Here is a 19570-nt window from a genome sequence, read left to right as displayed (position 1 = left end):
CTCCTGTCTTGCATATCAACTAAATTTATAAACAAGTTGCAATAGATGCAGAATTCTGCTGCACATTTATCAAGTTAAACTAAGGCTCCTGGTCAAATTAGCCCTATTCCTTACAAATGTCACTGGCTCCTAGTTAGATAATGTATTGATTTTAAAATTCTTCTCCACACATACAAAGTACTCCATGATCTGGCTGCTGCTTATTTAAAAGGTTTTTGTCACAGATTAGACCCCATCCCACTCACTGTACTCTTCTTCTTTTAATTATCCCATCAGATCACCTATCTTCCATGGGAGGTCGGCCTTTTAGTTATACTGCTCTTTAGCTCTGGAATTCCTTCCTTCATAATAATCTGTTCCTTTATTTAAAGTACAACTTATGTATTCACCTTTTTGGACTTACCTTCTCAATGTCATAAATAATATCTTACGTGATTGTTTTGATTAAATAGTTGTGTACACTGTTTTATTGTTAATCCTGTACTGAGAACAAAATAGCAATTAAATTAAATATAGCATTATTATGTCAATGGAAGTGCTGAACTGTACAACTCATGGCACCTAATCCCAGAGTTAAATCGTGTGCGGTAAAGTGATTGAATATTTTTCATTTATGTGATTGGTTGTTCTGAATTTCTTTCTGTTAAATTCCAATCATTGGTTCTAAGGATCTGAAAAATATTTTTTGTAAATAGCAATTTTTTAATAGCATATAGCTTATGTATCTGATAGTTATTTCCTTTTTCCATGTCCTAAAATAAAGTAATGCCATATATTAAATACAAATCTTGCTTTTTTAGATTGACTCCCAGGTATTACTTGTTTTTTTTAAATTAGTAGGCTATATGTTTTTATATTCTAAAGTACTATAGTTGACTTTCCTTATTAATGTAGGTTTAGCACACAGACATCAAAGCTAAAAACCTAATGGCGTGAGAAAAAGAAAGCGCAGCAGTGGTATTGACAGCACCTTTGGCCAATATTAACAAAGACACTTGTTACAAATTCAATTCAACTGATAAATACAATAAAAACTACACAGTCAGTAAACTGCATTGGTGGCAGAAAAATCAGCAAACTATGATTTAGAGCAGCATTTGCGGTAGGCAGGCAGTCCAGCTGCAGCTTGAAAGCACAGTTTTACTATGTTGGGATGGCAGCTTAATCCCACTACTGCAAGTGTTGACATGAATATGTAGTTTGTTTTGTCACAGATTAACATGTTTATACTCTGCTTTATATTGTGCCTGATACACTGGAGTGGAAACAGTCAGGAGCAGCAGTATGGAGAAGAGAGAGCTGAAGCCTGGGTGGATATGTAGGACTTCTCTAACCATAACGGTCTGGTGACTCTGCAGTATTTGTTTAATCCTGGCCCTGTGTGAGGAAGAGTGAGGCAAGAGTGAGCTGAAAGGAGAATGACGAACCTTCAGGTAGCAGATGGCAGGATTCTGTCTCATTTTTTAATAGAGAAAAGCACAGGGCATAGACAGGGACAGAGCCCAGTAAACGCCTGGGCAGAGACAGAAGCAAGTTTTAGCTCTTATAATACTCATTTGCATGCCAGTGCAGGGGAAGGGCTTTGCAAATGGATTCTTTACTGGTTGTGTGGTGGGTGTACTGGAAGGGCAGCATGCAAGGGTATCAGAACAGAAAAGAGAGACTCCTGGCATTTATTGTTTTGAATGGACTGATGAAGAAAATAAGACAGGCAACCAAAACATTATTTATTAGTGACTGACACCAAACACAGAGCGAGGCTAGGGAAGAAAGTAAAGAGGATGAAAAACCTCCTGTTAGAGTGTGGTACACAGCACAAAACTGTGTGAGCAGGGATCACAGAGCAGGCAGAAGGCAAGCTGTTATTCTGATGTTTGCTCTTTCAGCTGACTTTTCTGTATGTTCCCGCGTATGGTACACCAAATTCATCATCTTTTCTTTTCTCCATCTTCTTGGTGATCTGTGTAGTAAAAACCACACCATATTTTTGGCACTGCTGTCTTTCATTAAAGTGGGTAATATGTGAAATATTTCTATTTCATGCATATTATGCTCATGATGATGTTAAAATATAAATTAGTACATTAGAGGGTCGGCTCAAGTTGGAAGATTGGGAGACAAAGTCAGAGAGGCGAGATTGTGTTGGTTTGGACTTGTGCAGAGGAGAGATGCTGAGTATATTGGGAGAAGGATTCTAATGATAGAGCTGCCAAGCAAAAGGAGAAGAGGAAGGCCTAAGAGAAGGTTTATGGATGTGGTGAGAGAAGACATGCAGGTGATGGGTGTAACAGAACAAGATGCAGAGGACAGAAAGATATGGAAGAAGATGACAGGAGCAGCTGGAAGAAGAAGAAGTGTGATTCACTGTATTTTGTCATTTTTTGGGTGATTGTGTAGCAACATGCACACTTTGCCTTGCAACATATTCTGCATAGAAAAGGTTTTTAGTTTCATACTATAAGACCCAACTATTTCCCAAAAAATAAAAAATATATGTATAAATATGTATACACATACACAGTATATGCTGCTTGTTCATAACTAGATAGTTAAGTATATAATACTATACTGTATAGTATGCAAATGGAACAATACACAGTACCATGATAAATGTATTAGAATTGAGTACTAGGTGAAGGCTATACAGTAACTGATTGTATTTTACTGACTCTCCACCCAGATCCATGTTAGACATTCAGAAGGAGGTGACCCCTTCATATGGGAACCACCAGAGCATTTAATTATCAGAAAGCATAATGATTATGTGTCATTATATACCGTATGTGCGGAATAACTTTCTTTAATCAAAATGACACTCAACACAATATCCATTTTCATGTTTATGTTTGTACACTTTAATATAGAAAATTAGTTTTCATTATATTGTGTGGTAATGTGGATATTTTATAATGCAATTTCTGTACCTAAAAATAGCCACTTAGATCTCTGCTGACCATAAACCAGATGGCGTTTCACTTGGGAATAAATGAAGCTGTGATTTGCAGCCAGATATTAGATTTAAATTTGTTTGTTGTTGCCGTGTAGGTGAAGGAACAATGTGACATAGAATCTCTGATGACAATCTCTGAATTGCTTTCTGCCTAATACAGTGAAGGTGGTAATACCATGAAGTGCATGGTTCTTGCGCTATACAAGTCCGAGGTTCACTTGCATTGTCATGTCTCTTCTTTCTGTGATATTTGCATTTTTGTATTTAACTAAGAGTTGTGTCTCAAGTTTGCAACATATGATACTCAGTTCTCTTTGTTGGTGAATCACGTTTTACGGTAATGGCATTTCAAGTGCTAGTGTTCTGATCAACGTATTTTTTCATTAATTCATAAAGAAAGCTATTACATTTTTGGCAATGATTGAAACAGGCATGTGCAGTTCATTTGGGCTCAAATACAGAAATACAATTCAGTGTGTTTTTATTTACAGCAATGATCTGAAGATGGGACTCACATTGTGCATAAGTTGACAAGTTCATCCAATAAATAAATAAACACGTAATGTTCTATAAGAAAGTTTAAAAGTGTTTTAATGTAAAAAAAAATTGAACATTTCCACTAGCTGATTTAAACATCTTGTCACCCAGTATAAAAGTAAATGTTGTCCTCAGTTAAAGAACTGTCTAAATGCTAATTTTACATTTTCTTTTTCATTACAGTGAGGAAGGTTTTGGATGAGACTGATGATAACAGAGTAAAGAAAAAGGTGAAGGAGCTACGAATACTGGATGCCAAAACAGCTCAAAACCTTTGTAAGTTTAGCTTTCTTACTTCATACTTAATGGATTGATTAAAGTGCTTCCACCTGCAGTATACCTTCATAAACTTTAAATTTAGTGTCCGTAAACTGGGGCACAACCTTACTGTTTCAGCTTAATTGCATTAGGGACCTAAGTTCAATTACCAGCACATTCAGTGCCTCTATGGAGTGTGCAAATTCTGTTTGTTATTTTTTAATCCCTACTTGATTGGAAGTAAAGCAATGAAATTATCAATGCTTATGTCTGTGCAATGTGCTTTAAATCTGTAGTTTTTATAGATGGTTTGTCCAGATTTAATGAAGTGCCTTGTCACTGTAAAACACATTATAAGAAGCGATCATTGAACAAAAGACACAGTTCAGAATGAAAATATAAGCATATTTCAGGGCGAAAACATGAAAAAGAAACACTGGAAATGAAAGCTTTACCTTGTGCAACAATTGTTACTCAGGCTTCATAAAGTTTCATTTAGCACTGTTCGTCTTTGAATAATTAGGATTTTGCCTGACATTAACACCAGTCACTGCATGCACACAACCAGTTTATGTCATAATTAAAATGCATCTTACTTTTGTGCTGAGTGTTCAAATTATTAATCTCATTATTAGGCATTTAGGAATGTGATACAAGCATTTTAACATTTGTTCATTCCAGCTCCCTGATACAACAGACACCCAGCACAAGTGTAGCACAACACACAATTTTTCATTTTTAAAGGGGGAAATGCTTTTCTCTTTGTTTGCACCATCTCAACACAGGTACAATAAAAACAAATAAGCAGCACACAGCAAGGTCTTTCCCTTTCTTTTCTCCTTCGCCTTCACTCCTCTTCTGGCAAGCTTCGTCGTCCCCCCGACTCTGGCTGTCGAGTAGTGGCAGGCAGCTCCTTTTATGCTGCATCTGAGGGCACTTCAGGTGGCTCATCAGCATTATCTAGAAGTACTCTCAGGTGTGGTGGAAACCCAAAGTAGAGTTCTGCAGCTCTATCTGACAGCCCCCACGGAACCCAACACGGCTGTGCCAAGCTGCAACTCCCATGGGGCCCTACAGGAATCTGAGGTGCCACTGGTGCCCAGCTGTCTGTCACTATATATATATATATATATATATATATATATATATAATACTGACAGTTCATATATACTGTGAATATTTACTGTATAACTTTTTATAATAGGTGCTACTTTACTGGGTCCATTATAAAAAGAGATAAGATACTGTAGTTTTGTTATGTTTATTGTAAGACCTTTTTTCTTCTGCTGTGAAAAAATTAAACAAGCTCATAAATCATATTGAAGTAATTTAGGAAATCGTGACACTTGTCTAATCTTTTTTTTTTTTTATTTAAAATGTGTCTTGTGTGATTTACTCTGCCAGACACAGACAAAGCTAGGTTTTGAACCTGGGGATGAGTTAAGGTAATATAACACAAATCTGCTAAATCCAATTGAGAGTCGCAGTGGGCTGGAGTATGGGGTGCAAGGCAGGAAACAGAAGGGCAGGGTGTCGGTCCATCACAGGGCCCACTCATGCACACACCTCTAAGCAATCTGATTGATTAGTTTGGCATTGGTCTGATTGGTTAGTTTTATTTGGTTACTTGTTCAATCTGATTGGTCAGTTTGGCTTTGGGCTGATTAGTAATTTTCTCTTTGGTTGCTAATGGTAGGACAACCTCAGGCTCATTCTTGACAACTGCTGACAGGACAATGTGATGAATGAGAATGTCATTACACATGCCAGGATCCCCTGTCTTTACACCCTGCTGATGCAGTGCCAACTTCTCTGCATTGGCCATGTTTACCAGATGCCTCATTGAATGGTCCCTAAGGTTCTCTTGTACGGTAAGCTGGCTGCTGGCACCAAAGCACAGGTTTGCTCCCACCTCCACTATAAGAACATCTACAAATGTGACATAAAGTCCATTGGTAGTGACATCAGGAGCTGGGAGGAATGTGCAAGTAACTGCGTTCACTGAAGACAGATCCAGAGAGGAGACAGCAAAAGAGAGACCAAAACTGCAGCAGAAAAAAGAGCACAGTGAAGAGTAATCCATGGAACATACTCAGACAGCAATAACTTTTTGTGTAACTATAGCCAGAGGGACTGCAACTACACAAACTGGACTCTACAACCACTCCAAGCTCTACGCCATCAGCACTTCATGATCCTTTGTCACATCCCTGTGCACATTAGCCATGTTCTCATGAGACCAACGGTTGCCTGATAATAATTACAATACACAACAGTTTAATTTTACGATTATTATTAATGAGGTTTTCTGTGTACCTAAAAACAATATTCTACTTCATAAAACATATTTTTAAAGTTTTCAGTATATTGTTATCCTAATTGCATAGAAGCTACAACCAACACTAAAGTCACAATCACTATGAAATTTTTCTTCTAATACACACACAGAGCAGTCAACAAATCAAACAAATTGCAATATGTACATACTGTATACATGAAGATAGCAAAAATAACTGTTAAGCACAGAATATTTGTTCATAACAGAAAAGTAATAGACCAATTTTTATTTGCTTAGTTTTAATGTTAGCAAGGAAAAAATAAATAATTATATAAATATGTAAAAAATGCAAACAATTACTAAACTAATCAAGATCTGTATTCCATGGCGGGTAAAATAATACACAGTTGGCAAAGAAGTACAAACTTAAAGCTTTAAATGCATTTTATACTCTGTACTGTGCTACTGTTTTTACTATAGATGCAAGTTTTATTAATCAGAGATTTTTACTTTTTTAATGAGATTTTTTAGTTTTTGTGCAAAAGCAACTTTCTGTTTCTGAGACCATTTAAAAGTATGCACTCTGAAGGGTCCATTACTCAAGAGCATTTATGAACTTAGAAACATAAAGGGCATTAAATAAGGTCAAGGCTATCTGTTTCAGGGTTTTTGTATAATTGAGACAGAATAATTGGAATCTATGCAAAAAGAAAAAAAGAAAACGAAAAATCATATCTGAGTCTTGTTTTTTCCTTCTGTAGCCATTGTTGGCATCTACAGTAATACAATGCAAAAAATTGTGTTTGTCTTTACAATGATTGAAGGAGATGGCATGTAATCTGTTTTATTTGTATATACCCAAAGCATGTAAATCCCAATACTTTCCCAAAGCAGTTCTAAAAATGCCCATTAGAGGGGAATTTAACCATCAAACCCCTGCAAGTAATAATGGGAAGCACTGAATATTTATAAAATAAAAGATGCATGCTTTACAATAAGTGAAAATAGAATTGACCATCGGCACGGTGGCGCAGTGGTAGCGCTGCTGCCTTGCAGTTAGGAGACCCGGGTTCGCTTCCCGGGTCCTCCCTGCGTGGAGTTTGCATGTCCTCCCCGTGTCTGCGTGGGTTTCATCCGGGTGCTTCAGTTTCCTCCCACAGTCCAAAGACATGCAGGTTAGGTGTGTGCTTTTTGTGTGCTTGGTTTGTGGTTGTGCTTGTGTGTGTCCTGCGGTGGGTTGGCACCCTGCCCGGGATTGGTTCCTGCCTTGTGCCCTGTGTTGGCTGGGATTGGCTCCAGCAGACCCCCGTGACCCTGTGTCCGGATTCAGCGGTTTGGAAAATGGATGGATGGATGGAATTGCCCACGATACAAGACAATTCAAATCAAACAGGTCTCAGTAGATAAAAAACACACACACCCACAAGTGCGCTCTCCCTCTCCCTGGCATGTTCAAACTGAATCACCAGGATCTGTGGATGATCCTCTGGATTTATATGTCGGAGGGCAGTTCCTGGTGGGGATTTGCAGGAGGCCCTACCTCTTGAGGGACCACCCACAAAACACATGGAATATAACACAGGCAGCTTAAAGACAGTATCGAAATAATGCATATAATCAACAAATGCAAGAGTATCATAAATGAATGGCCCAAAAATCCACGAAGTAAGACTTTGAGCCCCAGCCTGGAATGAAGCCCTGGCTAAAACATGACAGAAATCATAAATCAGTTTCATAACTGTATCTGATGTCATTTTCAGGTTTGTCATTTTTTTTTTTTTAGCAAAATAGACACAACCACGTGTTTTGTTCGGACCATAATGAGATTAGTTTGGCTCTGTGCCAGTTTTTTTTTAGAAAAGGTTTTAAAACAACAAAGTTATATTAATGTTTGTGATAAAGTCTATCTCTGTGTTTTATTGTTGCTGTGTACATTTCTGGGCAGGTTGTGTTTAGAGCAAAAGTGAGAGAATCAAAGAAATTAGGTCCATTTGGTTAGAGTGTAATTTATATTATTGTGTGTATATTGTAAAAATGATTTAGCTGTTATTATTATTTATTATCTGTCACTTTTCTTCGATGCTTTTCCAGGAGAGGGTTTCAATGGTGTAAGAGTTACAGTCAGCTGCGGCTAGTGCAAGGAAGGGAATTCTGTCAGCATGTTCAGTTGGCTATGTAAATATAAAATATTAGTCACATCATTAGTCATTTATCAAAATGAAGTACATTTGCAGTCTATGAAAAGTGCTTTTAACAATGTTCCTTTATTTACTTAGGCTGATTTGTTTATCCTTTTCCTGTTCACTGCATACTTATTTATTAGTGTTTTTATTTGGCATATATTACTGCCAGAATAGTGTCTTCCTCATTATGGATTTATAATCATGCTTTATTTGTCACTGTGATTCTCATTAGTGTTTCAGACCATTTTTATTTAGAGACATGCATATGTAATGTTGTCAAGTGAAGGTTCATGAATTTTAACAATACCCTTCACCCTCAAATTAACTTCTTCCATAACTTTCAGTTGACTGCCTGCAAGTGTCTAAGTCTTAAAAGAGTTTTTTAAAATTAAGAATAACGGACACTGAGCAACCCAATTTGTGCTCTAATCATTAGAAACATCAAAAGGTGCATATGTTGAAAGGTACACCTTGTAGTTTCTTGTTGCGGTTTTCTCTAATTACATTTCTTCATGAATACTAAATAGGTGGGACTATTGGCTCATTCTGATGTTTTTGGTTGGTTTCTCCTTAAAGTTACAAGCGTTGTGTACTGTTCTGTTCACGGAACATTTGGAAATAATTATTCCACATCGTCCTATACATGATACAGGCTTTTTAATCATATCTTTCTCCATTTGTCTTTTCAAATGAAAGGATATGTTTTTTTGCTTAATTCTTATTATCACGTATCTGCCAACAGCTTGATACATTTCTTGCTGTCTTAGAATATTTCAGAAGAATGAAAAAACAAACAATATTAAGCCCCTGAAAGCTATTGTATTTGCCTTCTAGTCCTGCAGAACATTGAAGCATTCTGTTTTTTATATTACCTTAAGGCTGTAAAGTTATTTCTTTTAATAATTTGCACCGGTGTAATTTTGTAACTGTCTGATACAGATGAAGATTGAGAATGTGCATTTGAATTACGATAACAAGAAAATAAGTACTCCGTAGGAGTGCAAATGAAACTCGGAAATTGCTCTTGAAGAAATTAGATTAAAACTGCTGTTCTAAAATGTTTATGAATATGTCTTGGAACAGAGGACTCCAAATTATAATCGCTGTTTGCTTTTGAGAGTACGTGGTATACCCCATATGTATCATTTTCAGGTTAGCTAGAAATTCAAAGAAATAGTTTTAGAAAGTAGGTATAATCATTTTAATCTGTTGTCATGTTTTGTTTTACTCAACTGAAAATAAAGTCCTGCATACCTTACAAATAATGAATTAGCTGAGCATTATACAGTCCATTCATTTTGCTTGTTTTGTTATTACTGAAATTTGTTGCACTATAATTCTCATACTGAGTTACACAGGATCAGCAACTCGACAACATGCATGACATATTCCTTCCAGTCACAGTTTTTAATAGTGGATATACCTTCATTTTTGATTCTCTTATCCAAATCTTCCATCCACTTTTTCTGTTCAGTGTGGTATGTACAGTACTTATTATATCAGTATCTTACTTATTAATAAATTGATTAGATGCTTATTATGTTTGAAATGATTTGCTTTCTCTAGATATATTAAAAGTGGAAATTTGCTTATTTAATACGATACTGTTTTGTCTGTATGGTATCAGTTATATACAGGTTTAAATACATCATTAACATTTTTATTGGCGGTAGTGATGGTTGTGAGATCATTTTATTATTATAAAGTAAAAAATAATGTGCCAAAAAGGGGCTAACTGTACTGATGACTAAAAAAAGAGTAAAAGGTCTTTTATTTAATGTTGGTTCGATCTTAGTCTTATTTGTTTCACTCTATCTATAGGAATACGTAGGAGCACAGGATGCCTTTTTTTCCTTTTCTAAATAATAAACCCAAGCTTTCAGTACATTGGGGAAAAAAATAAATGTATTTCAATAAATCAGTTAATTAATTCATTAAAAATTTGATTGAAGTCAGTCATGGAATTATAGCCATTTTGCCCAAGGTATATACTGACATGATGAAAAAATGTACAAAATATACCATGAGAACAGAAGAGAAAAATCATTAAGTCAAAAAAATATGTAGGAGCCAAAGCCAGGAAATCAATGAAAACTGAAATGACAGAAACCTCCAAATCATGGCATTATATATGCCAAAACAAGAACAGTGTATACATCTACAGTTAATCCACACCAAAACTTTGCTAGTAAAAAGTTATTATGATATGTTGGAGGTTAAAGACCACCCTGAAACGGTATCAAGTACTTGCTGTCTGGTAGAGTCTGCCTCATTTCCTTGTATTCTCTTGGCTTTTATTCTATGCACTTCAGTTTTCTCCCACATCTGAATGTACATATCTGTTAGATTAGTGGATGAATTTAAAGTCATTCATAGTGAATGAGAGTGACTGTTGGTGGACTGAAGCTCGTTCAAGGACTAATTCCTGTCTTAGACTACAGAAATGTTTGATCTTACAATAGGTACACTGGGGTTGTTGCCATTTATATCAAACAGAACACATGCCTTCTTCAGCTGGAACAAGCTTCACATCTTAGTGAGGACATCTGCATTTGTCTGGAAAGCATTTGGGATAGACACTTTACTTTAGGAGATTTTTTATAGATCACCCGCCACCCCATCCCAGAGGGTTAATAATGAGGTGAAGCAGAACCTGCAAAGGAAATAAACAGCTGAATAAGGTGTGCAGGACTAATACCTTCAGTGCTAACCCTACAACATATGAGGTCAACCATTAAGAAGGGTATTAGGGAAGCTAACAAGTTAGTTGACAGTTAGAGAGGCATATTTCAGGTAAAGCAAACGATGACCCCAAAAAGATTCTTTAAGTATTTTAGTAGTAATAGAACAGTCAAGGAAGAGGTGAATTGTATCAGGAATCATAATGGCGGATCAAAATATACAGATAGTGAAGTGGCAAATGATCTAAACATGCATCCTTCTGAGGTTTTCACATGTAAAGAAGTGGATAGCCTCCCACCAGCAACAGCAACTACTAAGGAGGAGTGATTTGGAAATTATAAAGGGAGAAATAATGCTTAGATTAAATAGGCTGAAATGTAACAAATCACCAGGAGCCAACAATTTATATCTTCAAGTACTTAAAGAGGTTAGAGAGTACATATATAAACCCTTGATGCATATTTTTACAAAGTCACTGCACACTGGGGAAATGTCTAATGGCTAGGAAATAGCAAATATTATTTAACGGTATAAAAAGGGTGATTGTTCAGATCCAAGGACCCATAGGTCAATAACCTTAACATGCACCACAGGAAAATTAATGGAAGGGATTCTTAAGGAGAAGACTGAGTAACACATGGCAAGAACAGGTGTTTTAGGGAGCAGTCAGCATGGGTTCCAGGGAAGGTCATGTTTCTCTAATATGCAGGAATTCTGTGAGGTGGCAACAAAAAGATACGATCAGAGAGGTGCATATGATATTTATTCTGATTTTCAGAAAACATTTCATAAGGTCCAACCTGAGAGGTTGGGCATCAAACTGTGTGAGTAGATGGGTCAAAAATTCTCTAAAACACAGAAAGCAGAGGGTGATGGTTCAAGGAACCTTTTCAGAATTGCATGGTGTTAAGAGTGGTGTCAGTGGTCAGTGCTAGGTGCTACTGCTATTTTTAATATACGGTAAATAAATGATCTCGATAGGTATATGAACAACAACCTGGTTAAATTTGCAAATGATACTAAACTGGGAAAATTCTCAGATAATCCAGAATCTGTTGCATCACTGCAGAGGGACTTGGAGAGCATACATTGGTAGATTTGTGCAAGATGAAATTTAATGTAAGTAAATGTAAAGTATTGCACATGGGAGGTAAAAATGTTAGGTCAGTATATGCAATGGGAGTTGCAGTGGACTTGTCTGTGTCAACTTCCAACCTGTATTCAGAAGCTGTTAAGAAGGCCAGCAGAATGTTCTGTTTTATAGCACAATGTGTAGAGCATAAGTCAAAGGAGGTTATTTTAAGCGTTATAGTGCACTCCTGAGGCCATATGTAGAGTATTGTATTCAGGTATTCCAGACTGCTAAAAAGGGACATAGCAGTGCTAGAAAAAATCCAGAGCTGAACGACTAGTCTGATTCCAGGACAGCAGGGGATGAACTGTGAGGAAAGACTGAAGGAGCAGAACCTTTTCACTTTAAGCAAACAGAGATTAAGAGGAGACATGAGTAAAGAGTTTAAAATTATGAAAGGAATTAGTACATTCAGAACTTTTACTTTAAAAAGAGTTCTTGAAGAACATGGAGTTAAAGTCGTGAACTGTTTAAAGATATATTTTGAACAAACATTAGGAGTTTGTTTTTATTTTTTTTCTTCCTCACATTGAGATCTATGGACTCATGGAATAAATTACCAAGTAGTGTGGTGCACAGTTGGATTTTAGGAACATTCAGAACTTGACTTAGCGTTGTTTTGGCGGAGTTAGGTGTATAGGATTGGTGGGGCTGGATGCCCCGTTCTTGTTGAACAGTTTTCTAGTGTTCTACACAAAATGGCTGTATCTTTTGCCTTTTAGTATCTGTCAAAAGTTCTGAAATTTGCTGTAACAAAGTTTGCTTGCATTGCAGCAACTTTCTGTTTGCATATAGTATCTGACATCAGTCTATCTTTACTTGCTTTCTGACTAGCAAACATGACATGAAAAAAGAACACTTTAAAGACTGTTTTATTTGTTAATATAAATAAGCATATGCTTTATTTGAGCTGATCATATGCTATATGCAGTTACAGTAAGAGGTCAGCTAGTCATTCATGCATTTTCTTTGCATAAGACAAGACAGATGGGACTATCATCTTAGACCCTAAAGCTGCCTGTGTGTGGCTTTGGCTCTTTGAAACACAACCACTTAATATGAAATATCATTGCCCAATTTTTTACAGTTTAAGAAGGATTTGCTGTAAAAGCAGATTTTCTTTGTCTGCTTTGGTGAGGGGGTGGAGAGTTCCTCTGCTGAAACAATGAATGTAAAAGCCTTCACTCTAAGTAATTTCATCCAAAGGCTTAGTTAATTTGGATGAGCTAATGAGGAAAATAAATCAGGCTTTAGTACCAAATTAAATCAAGGCATCTTGGTTAGGGCGGGTTTTGTCTCTTGTGGCCTAGTCTGGTCTACAGCTGCATGTCTTAATAGTATCGTTATTTTGTTCTGTTTTTATTGGAAATTATAGCTGTCTTTTCCCAAACCCCATTGGAATGAAGTTCGCCAAGTTAAATAAAGACTGATTTGCTGTCCAGAGTTCATTTAATCACAAAAAATGTTATTATGCTCTTTGAAAAAATGCCAAGAGCATATATGTTTTTATTGTTATGACTCTGTCTAAAGTATATTTAAGAATGTCATATAGAATAACAGTTGCATTAGCCAGGCAGGAAGTAGAAAAAAATCAGATTTCAAAAAATGTAATATTTTTAAAGTTTCAGCTATTAAATAACTTAATTATATTTCTGTTTGAAATGCAAAGAGGTTAAAAATGCAATTGATGTCTGTGGGTGTCCCCCTGCCGTGATTACAGCACAAAAAACAAAAAGTTAAGGGAAAAGCTAACAAATTTCAGAAGTAAATGAGCAGATTAATCTCCTTTAGCACCACAGGTTGCGCAAAATATGACTAATTCTCTAAAAATCTGTTAGCTTCTTTTTTCCCCAAAAATATAAACTAATCTCTTTCTGAAATGAGATGAACAAAAAATGTCAGTGGATGTGAGAACATACTAATGTACAATAAGAGAAACCAACACCATTCTGTAACTCACAGATCATACACGTCTGCCAGTTACTCTCAGATGCAGCTTTTAAAGGTTTTGCCTTTTTGTCCCTCTGAGGTCCAGGCTCTATGTAGAATAAACCATATAGATGTGGAGAAGGAGGCTCTTTAATTCCAAATTCAGTTGGTGATGACTCACTATTTAGGTGTGTTATGATATCCAGCCCAGAAGATGTCGACAGTCCCCATATTGTGATTTTCTGTTTCAAAACAAGAGTATCTTTAAAAGTGGTAGGCCAAGGAAAGATATATTATTCTTTGAGCAAGTGGGTGTGAAGTTCAGTTTAGTAGTTCAGGCTTTCCTGGGAGTGCCGAGCTGGGAGAGAGCCAGACTAAGGCTGTACACTGAATCCGGGAGTCTCCTTTAATTGCTCATTGAGATGAAAAAGCTTGTTTGTAATCCAAAGGGCTACAGTTAGTGACTTGCAGGGAGTGCTTGGCCGGATGGGTTAACAGTGGGTGTCCACTTAGCACTGGCTGCTAAACAATGTTTGTGGCTCTTAAGAGCAATTTTCCAGTGGATTTATGACAACAATTGTTTGTTTTTACTGTAATTGTAGTCTTTACAATTTGGTGAGAATTTGTGAGATGTCACCAAAAGACGTGCTTTAGATGATTAGTTATTGCCAGGGGTATTTTAAACTATATGGGGGCTATGTCCAGGAGCTTCTCTAAAGGGAAATGTGTTTTAATGTTTGGAGGAGCACTATTGATACTTTAAAATTTGTTTGGCCAAAAAAGTGAAAAGTTCTGTAAAAGCCACAGTATAAATTCAAGATAGTTTGACTTGCCATGTGCATTCTCCTGCTATTTTTGATTGCAGTGCTTTATCATGTCCATATACTGTGCTGATTCTTATTGCACTGATTGGTATGATCATTTGGTAATGTACTAAAAACCTCATTTACTTTATATAGCACCTTATGTATATTGTTAATAGTTTTATATAAAAAGTAAGATTGATGCACCACCCTAATTCATGTGTTTGTGTAATAAAGGCCTATTTGTTATTTTCTTTTTATTTTTGCTTGGTCTTGATGTTTTTTTTTCCAGAATACTGCACAAGGCTACTCAGATAGTAACTAAAGGTCCCTAACCTTAACCCAAGTTAAAACAACACCTGTTCACTAATGTATGAGATTCAAGAATACTGGCTGACAGTTTTAAATTAAAGATCCAGTGGATGTTTCACTATTGTGTCCTTTGCTCTGTAGTGAAATCCAGTCAGAAATCAAGTTATAAATACAAAGCCGGCATCTTTAGACTTCAATATTTGTGTTTCACTGCTTGGACCAGTGATTCCCAAACTCAGTCCTGGGGACCCACTGTGGCTGCAGGTTTTTGTTCCAACCAGATTCACAATTGGTGATAATAATCGATAACAGCTGATCTCATTTAATTAGCTGGCCTATTTTTACTCTTCTCTTATTCTGCATTCAGAAAAACACAACTGTATGGATTTTACATTTATACGACATTTAGAAATATCTGTTTTTTTCTAAAGAGTATAAATGCTTAACTCTCTTTTATTGTTTTCCTATTATTTTCCTCTTTTCCTGTGTAGTTTGCTCCCTTCCTTTAACCCTAATAGTGACAATTAACAACCACCACAGTAGACACCCAGGATGATGAAAGCAGCAACGACTTCAGTGTCAGACCTGCTAATTAGTAAATAATCAATTAAATAATCAGAACACTTCGAAAGCAGAATGAAAATCAGGTTGAAAATACTGTTTACAACTTTAAAAAAACTACATATTCCCCATATAACTGCTTATTACACTTTAATAAAAATCTACCTAACTTAGTTTTGTAATTTCTACATTGACTCCAAAACACAGAAACTGGAAAATAATGACTCAATTAATTAGGTTAAGAGTCCAATGAAAAACAGAAGTTGGTTGGAACAAAAACCTGCAGCCACAGGGGGTCCCCAGGACCAAGTTTGGGAACCACTGGCTTGGACTAATTTTGAAAAACCCTGCACAATGTTTCTTTGACTAATAACAGCATTTATTTATATAGCACATTTTCATATAAATGATGTAGCGCAAAGTGCTTTACAAGATGAAGATGAAAAGTTTATTTAAAAAAATATAAAAATAGATATTAGGCAATACTAAATAACAAAGAATGAAGTAGGGTCTGATGGCCGTAAACGACAGAAAAAAAGAGGGTTATTAGACCACAAGACCACCCATCCCCCTCTAGGCATTCTACCAAACTTAAATGATCTCAGTCAGTCCTTATGGTTTTCAGGCTTCACATGGAAGAACTTGATGATGACGATCATGTGGATCTCTGGCCTTTAATCCATCAATGTAGGGACAGCAGGGTGCTTTGATTAGGTGGTGGTGGCGCAGATCGCCACCACAGAAAACCGGAAAAAGAACAGCAGAGAAAGTAGGAGTTAGTACGGATTGAATGAAAAATGATAATTCAATGCATTTATTGAATATCAGGGTTACACTAAATTAAAGCTATGAGAAAGCCATATTAAAATAGTGGGTTTTTAGCAGTTTTTTAAAGTGTATTAGCCTGGTGAAATTCTATCGGTAAGCTATTCCATATTTTAGGTGCATAACAGCAGAAGGCTGCTTCACCGCTTCTTTTAAGTTTAGCTCTTGGAATTATAAGCAGACACTTATTTGAAGATCTAAGCTTATGATTTGGAGTGTAAGGTGACCTGCATTGCACAATATAGGATGGAGTGAGATTATTTAGGACTTTGTAAACCATAAGCAGTATTTTAAAGTAAATTCTAAATGGCACAGGTAACCAATGTAGTGACATCAAAACTGGAGAGACATGCTCTGCTTTTCTTTTCCTAGCTAGTTTCTGCACTAGTTACAATCGATTGACGTCTTTTTTGGGTAGTCCTGAGAGGAATGCATTACAGTAATCTAGTTAAATAAAAACAAAAGCGTGAACTAATTTTTCAGCATCTTGCAAAGTTATAAGGGGTCCAAGTTTTGCTATATTTCTTAAGTGAAAATATGATGTCCTAGTAATCTGATTAATCAGAGCCAAAGGAGCAGATGTAGGCAAACTGAAATTTATAAGGGATGGTAGAGGAGTGAGACCACTGCCAGGGCAAAACACTTGAAGGAAACCTTGAATGATGGATGTTCAAAGCAAGCCAGTGGCCTGCAGAAGTAAGTGTCAGCGTCCATTGGTTTTAAAAGGATGTAGTGTTAGTAAGGCCATTCAAGGTGTTTCATTGCTGGATTTAGGGACCAAACAAGAGTCTAAAGGCCTTTTCACATGACATGATTTTTCTAGGCCCTCTGAGGCTGATGTGGAGCGATTCCTTGATACAGTTGTGTAATCTGACATCCCCAGCAACTCAGTCCAAGCAGTCCAACTTACACTGTGCTTACCACTATGTCATCTTTCTGGAGATTTTTATGTATTTTTAATGTGTTTCAAAAATAGGAAAAGGGAGAAAAAGTTCATTATTTCTGAAGTACTTTATATCATCTTATTATGAAGTTTCATTCAAGTTTTTTTTCTTTTCCTATTCCATGACCTTAGTCTTACTTCCACACCTTTTAGCAAAGGAGCCCCTTTGAGTTAAATTATGAACTTGTAAGTAAACATGTAGCTCTCTCCTGAGGGTTGCACAGAGGGCATTTTAAATCACTTGAAAGGACTTATTTTTTTAAGGCCAATTGCTCTTTAATGGCTTGACCTTAGATGAAGGAGAGTGACTCATGGTCTTCCTGAGATGTTAAGATTGTGCCATCTGATATTTGGTATGTGATGCTTCAGCTGTGTACTCTCAGGTGAAAGTTAAGCACCGTTACATGTGAAATTCTGTCTGCCCGTTAATTTCATAGTGTGAGGATAAATTAATGTGACAGGTTCAAGGAAGGAAAATATCCCAAGTGCTTTACTTCTGCACTAAGATGCTGATGTTCGTCCTATGGAAAGTTTTACTTGTAAATGTGTATCACATTTAATAAAAGCGAAAAATGTACTGTAAACTGTTAAGGTGTTAAAGTTGTGCCTAGAATGGGTACCCCAGTTGTAGTAACTGGCGTGATAGCACAACTGGTAAGCACTTGTGCCTCACAGCACTAGGAGGCTAAATTTGAAGTTGAGCCCAGTTCAGTATTCAGGTTCACCACCCAATTCCGAAGAATGTGTGTAATAATCTAATTGGTAATTCTACAATGACCCACTATTGGCAAAGAACTGGAACGCATCTGAGGTTAATGTCCTCACAGCCCTGAATTGGAATAAATGGCAACAAAAAATTAATGCATGGATCATCCATCTATCCATTATCCAACCCGCTATATCCCCACTTCCTAACAAATTCACAAAGTTTACTATTACTTGAATAAAATTATTGTTATTACAGCATTGTATGGCAACTTGTGGGAATTATTTATTTACATATTTACCAACAGATAATCCTCATAAATGACTTGCAAAAAAATATTAAATAAAACAAACGTTTTGGTTACCCTCCCTTTAATGACAGGCCTTTTAGTCCTTCACTGGTAATGTTTAATCCTTAGTTCATAAGAAAGATAGTTTGCAAAATGTTTACAAAATTTCTTCTATTAAATGCAGGAAATGAATAATATATTTTATTTTCTACTTTCAGTATTATTCAGGTGCAATGAAGTATGCTTTTGATGCCAGTATAGCTGATTTATAGCTTTCCTATTATAATCTCTCTATTATAAAAGACATTTTTCCTTCGAGGAGACGTGATCTTTAGAAGAGAGATCTTTTGAAGAGAGACAGAGAGACACTTTCACGTCCCGTGAGACGGACAAGTCACGTCATACAACCTTTGGAAGCAAGTCCCGTGATACACATGCAGAGCAGGTTAGAGATATTGAAAGTAGGAAAATTTGAAAGTCTCAAAAAAAGGAGAGTAAACATCACATTAGCACAAACAAACGGAAAATATTACTCAGTGAAATAACAGAACAGCGAAAAGAGATCGAATAGTGTTTGAGGATTAGAGACAAGGCAGTGAGACAAAAGGACAGGTGCTGTGCAGGCTTTTAAATGTTCAAAGCGCCACATGAAATGCTGATCACGTGGCATAGCAGCAGCAGCAAGCCAGCAGCTGATCGAGCAAACAGGAGGTAAAAAAAAAAAACATTTACAGTGGACCCTTGACTTACGAACTCAATTCATTCGCAAGGGCTGGTTGTAACTCAAGTTGGTTGTAAGTCAAGACTATTTTTCATATAAGAAATAATGGAAATATCCATAATGCTCTCTGAACCTCCCACAGCAACACTTACTAAACCTTTTCATAATAAAAACGGGTTGTATAATGCGCATAATTTACCGAAACACCAATAATTTTTCTAATGTACTACCCAAAAAGTTATAAAAAGTGCCTAGCCTACCAGAAACAACAATTTCATACTGTACTCACCATTTAATTTGACATCTTTGGGCTGCAGGAAGGGAGGAGGAGGAGAATGAAACGGAAGGTGGTTATTGTTTAGAAGGAGACTCTTTATGCACATCTTTTCTTTGTAAAATTGTTGAGATAGTGGATTTCGACATGCTGTACATATTAGCGAGATCGGTCACGAATGCCACTC

The 19570-nt window shown here is 36.5% G+C and overlaps 1 protein-coding gene across 8 annotated transcripts in view; it reads left to right on the top strand.

The window, feature by feature from the left end:
* diaph2 (diaphanous-related formin 2) overlaps positions 1 to 19570 on the top strand; it is a 1278655-nt gene that overhangs the window by 678422 nt on the left and 580663 nt on the right. For all 8 annotated transcript variants that reach the window (XM_039766010.1, XM_039766009.1, XM_039766012.1 and 5 more), the window contains one exon: positions 3671 to 3763. In XM_039766010.1, coding sequence (XP_039621944.1) covers positions 3671 to 3763 — 93 coding nt within the window. The remainder of the gene's footprint in view (positions 1 to 3670; positions 3764 to 19570) is intronic.

Source organism: Polypterus senegalus, chromosome 10, assembly GCF_016835505.1.
Source record: "Polypterus senegalus isolate Bchr_013 chromosome 10, ASM1683550v1, whole genome shotgun sequence".
Taxonomy (NCBI): Eukaryota; Metazoa; Chordata; class Cladistia; order Polypteriformes; family Polypteridae; genus Polypterus; species Polypterus senegalus.
This window is presented reverse-complemented; position numbering and strand designations above follow the sequence as displayed.